This window comes from Merops nubicus, unplaced genomic scaffold, assembly GCF_000691845.1.
Source record: "Merops nubicus isolate BGI_N331 unplaced genomic scaffold, ASM69184v1 scaffold45232, whole genome shotgun sequence".
Lineage (NCBI taxonomy): Eukaryota > Metazoa > Chordata > Aves > Coraciiformes > Meropidae > Merops > Merops nubicus.
The window spans coordinates 610-3,768 of record NW_008596437.1 but is presented as its reverse complement, the minus strand read 5'-3'; the positions used below and the strand labels follow the sequence as shown (position 1 = coordinate 3,768).

The following is a 3,159-nucleotide window of genomic DNA, read 5'->3' as shown; positions in this document are numbered from 1 at the left end:
ACACCCCAGCCACACTCCTGCCCCACTTCAGCACTCAGCTGACCCTGGCTCCTCTCCATCGGGCACCAGCCTTGGGAGATATCATGGGTTCCATCAGAGATGGACTTTTGAAACCTGGGCTTCCCAAAGCATGTCCAGGCAGCTTGGCCTTTGCAGGCATGCCTACCTGGCTGACTCCCTCCACTCCAGACCCGCTGGGGTGCTGAGAAGCTGGTTGAGCTGGATGAAGAGCAGTGGGCAGGTTGCCTCCCCCCACTTCTCCTGCTGCTGGGTGGCACTGGCTTGCTCAGCTGCTGGGGCTGTGCTGGAAGGGAAGATGCTGCAGTTAAAAGCCTGATAGGCAGCTTCTGGGCTGCTCCCCTCTGATCTGGGCTGTGAGTGGGCATCTGCCACCTGGAGAGCCATGCCAGCCTCCTTGGGCATGTGGGCTCACATGGCCACCAGCACCAGCAGCCACCAGCGTGGCCTCCCCTTTGGAGCTGCTGGCACTTGCAGGATCCCACTCTCTCCACACCTTATAAAAGCCACGAACCAGTTTCAACTGTCCACAAACAAATACACAGGAGCTGAGCCCAAAACAACAATCATCTCAAAACACCGGGGCCAGCCCTGCGGGTCCCAACAGTGCTGGCTCCTGCCACCCGCAGCCGCCCTCCTGCGCCAGGGACCAGGGGACTCCCTTGCCTCCTTCTCGTGACTCACAAAGCTGCAGTGGTGCTCTCAGGGGAGCCGTGTGTCCCCAGGCCCTCCAGCAAGGCTTTGGCGAGGGGCTGGTGGGGCTGACCTGGGCTGGCCAGCAGCAGTGTGGGTGCTGGTGCATGAGGCAGGAGGAGTGGTATGGCCCTGCAGCAGCTCTTCCCAGGAAAGGAGATGTGAGGATGTGTCACCACGGAGGAAATCCAGAGTGGGGCAATAGGGGTCTGCCAGCGGCATGGCTCACAGCAAGGGCCAGGAACACATCAAGGCTGCAGCCACCCCAGCGTGCGGGTGTCGTAGCTGGTGCAGGGAGGAAGGATGCGGGCACAGGCACATCGCTGTGCCGGGCACGCCGAGGTAGCACGGCCAGAGCAGCACCCTGAGCTCCGCCCGTGGCATGCCTGCTGCCACCGTCACCGGGCTTGGCTGCCTTGGCTCCACGGAAACAAACAGCCGGCTGTGTGCAGTGCAAACATGGCGGCGGGTAACACAAACACCTGGCTGGTGCGGGTGGGTTGTGCTGGAACCCACTGGCCCCAGGCAGGATTCAGCCACAGCCCAGCACAGGGCCAGGTGCCACCACGGCCAAAGTCACGTTTTGGAGCAGTGCAGGTGGGTACTCTGGGTGCCTGGGGGTGGATGGACTGAGAGCTGAGGCTGAAGGGTTGCTGGCACTGGATCTGTCCCTGGGAGACACGGGGGGGGACACATCCCTCCTCATCAAACCCATTATTCTGAAGTACAAGTAAATCTCCCCTGTGCCCATCCACTGCCCCACAGCTGACTCCTGGGGCTCCTTCCAGCTCCACAACCAGCGTCACTCCAGCACGAGCAGCTGCCTAACGGGGCTGGCCTCATCTTGCCCCACTTTACCACAAGCAGGACGGGTGAAGGCAGCAGCCTGTGGCAGGGGAGGGGGCAAGTAGCACCAGGGCACCTGGGTGCCAAGGCATCCCCCAGCTGTGTGGCACCAGCTTCAGGCACCAATAGCTCCTTGGAGACCCCCAGATCCTCCTGGAGCAATGTGGGGTGGGGATGGGGTGGTGGCAGACATGGGGAGGTCTGGGGAGGGGTCAGGGCTGGGGTCACTGCCCAGATCCTGCTTTGCTGGGGTGTGATTCCCCCATGGATGCTGGAAGGAGGGAGCCTGCCTTGAGCTGAGGGGCTTCATGATGTGGTGGGTTCACAGAATGATGGAGGTCACATGGAGTGATGGGGGTTCATGCACCATGAAGGGATTCACATAGCATGGTGGGGGTGCACAGTGCGGTTGCATCACATGGCAGGGGGTGTCACGGTGCATTAGAAGTCGCACAGCTTGGAGGGGAGGTCATACGGCATGGGGAGGGGGCCACAGTGTAGTAGGGGTCAGAGAGGAGGTCACATGGCATTGAAGTTTCTTGGCATGGAGGGGTTCATGTCACACAGCATGGGGGTTCATGTGACACAGAGGGTCATATGCTGGGGGGCTCACGTGGTGTGGAGGGGGCTCGCAAAGAGTGTCAGGAGATCGTGTCATGGGAAGGTCAGACAATGGGGCAGGAGTCAGACAGTGGTGGGGGTCACACTGTGGAGGGGCCCATCTGGCCCAACTGTCCCTTGGCTCTGCCTTTGCCTGCTCTCCTCCAGCTTCAGGGTTGCTGCAGGACCCCCACCCCTGTCCCTCTCATGGTGGCTGGGGACTTAGGAGTGGCCTTAGTGGGCTGTTCTGCCCCCCTGCCCTGTGCCCCATCCTTCTGCCCCCCAAACACCCTTACAGTGCTCCCCAGGGTCACCCCCTGGGGACTAATGCTGCCCATGGGATCCTGGCACTCACCACTCCTTTGGCCTTCATTCCCCAGCCGCCCCCCTAGCTGCCCTCCCTGTGCCCCCCCAGCCAAGTTCCCTGTGCCTTCCAGGCTGTTTGCTCTTTGATACCAGCGTGTGCCCAAGGCGGGGGGGGGTTGGGCTGCCTGCACATGCTGCCCGTCTACACCTGGCCTTGGGGATGTGGTGGGGGGAAAAATCCCATCCCTGTGTGGGGACCTACAAGGTGGACCGTGGTGGGGGGCTCCCCAGACATACAGCCCCTCAGTCGGGCCTCCACTGACCCTCCTCACTCTGCTGCCAAAGTCTTTCATGCTGCTGATGGCCAGAGGAGGCGGAAGGAAAAACGTCCAGCAAACAACTGCAAAAATCAAGTCTGAGCAGGTCTCCAGCGGTGCTCCTTGGAGACACTGGCAACAATGGCAGGAATATTTCATCACGCCTTGCTGAACCCGAACCAGCAGTAGGGTTGGGGACTTGGGACCTTGAGGAACCCACAAGAGGCCACAGCTGGCTTGAACATGAGTTGGGACAAGACTTTCTGTTTGCCCAGCCCTGGCATCAGTGGTGTTTTCTGGGCAGTCACCTGGGCTGAGGATGAGGCTGAACACAACAAGCGGCTGCCAGCATGGCAGAGGGGACAGAGAAGTCCCCTAA

At 61.1% G+C, this 3,159-nt stretch overlaps 1 protein-coding gene across 1 annotated transcript in view; it reads right to left on the bottom strand.

Moving 5' to 3' along the window:
• Positions 1-423, bottom strand: part of SLC4A4 (solute carrier family 4 (sodium bicarbonate cotransporter), member 4) — a gene marked incomplete at its 3' end in the record, with an annotated part of 10,389 nt that extends 9,966 nt beyond the window's left edge. Inside the window, exon 1 of the mRNA XM_008936370.1 lies at positions 167-423. Coding sequence (XP_008934618.1) covers positions 167-423 — 257 coding nt within the window. The remainder of the gene's footprint in view (positions 1-166) is intronic.
• Between the last annotated feature and the right edge of the window lie 2,736 nt (positions 424-3,159).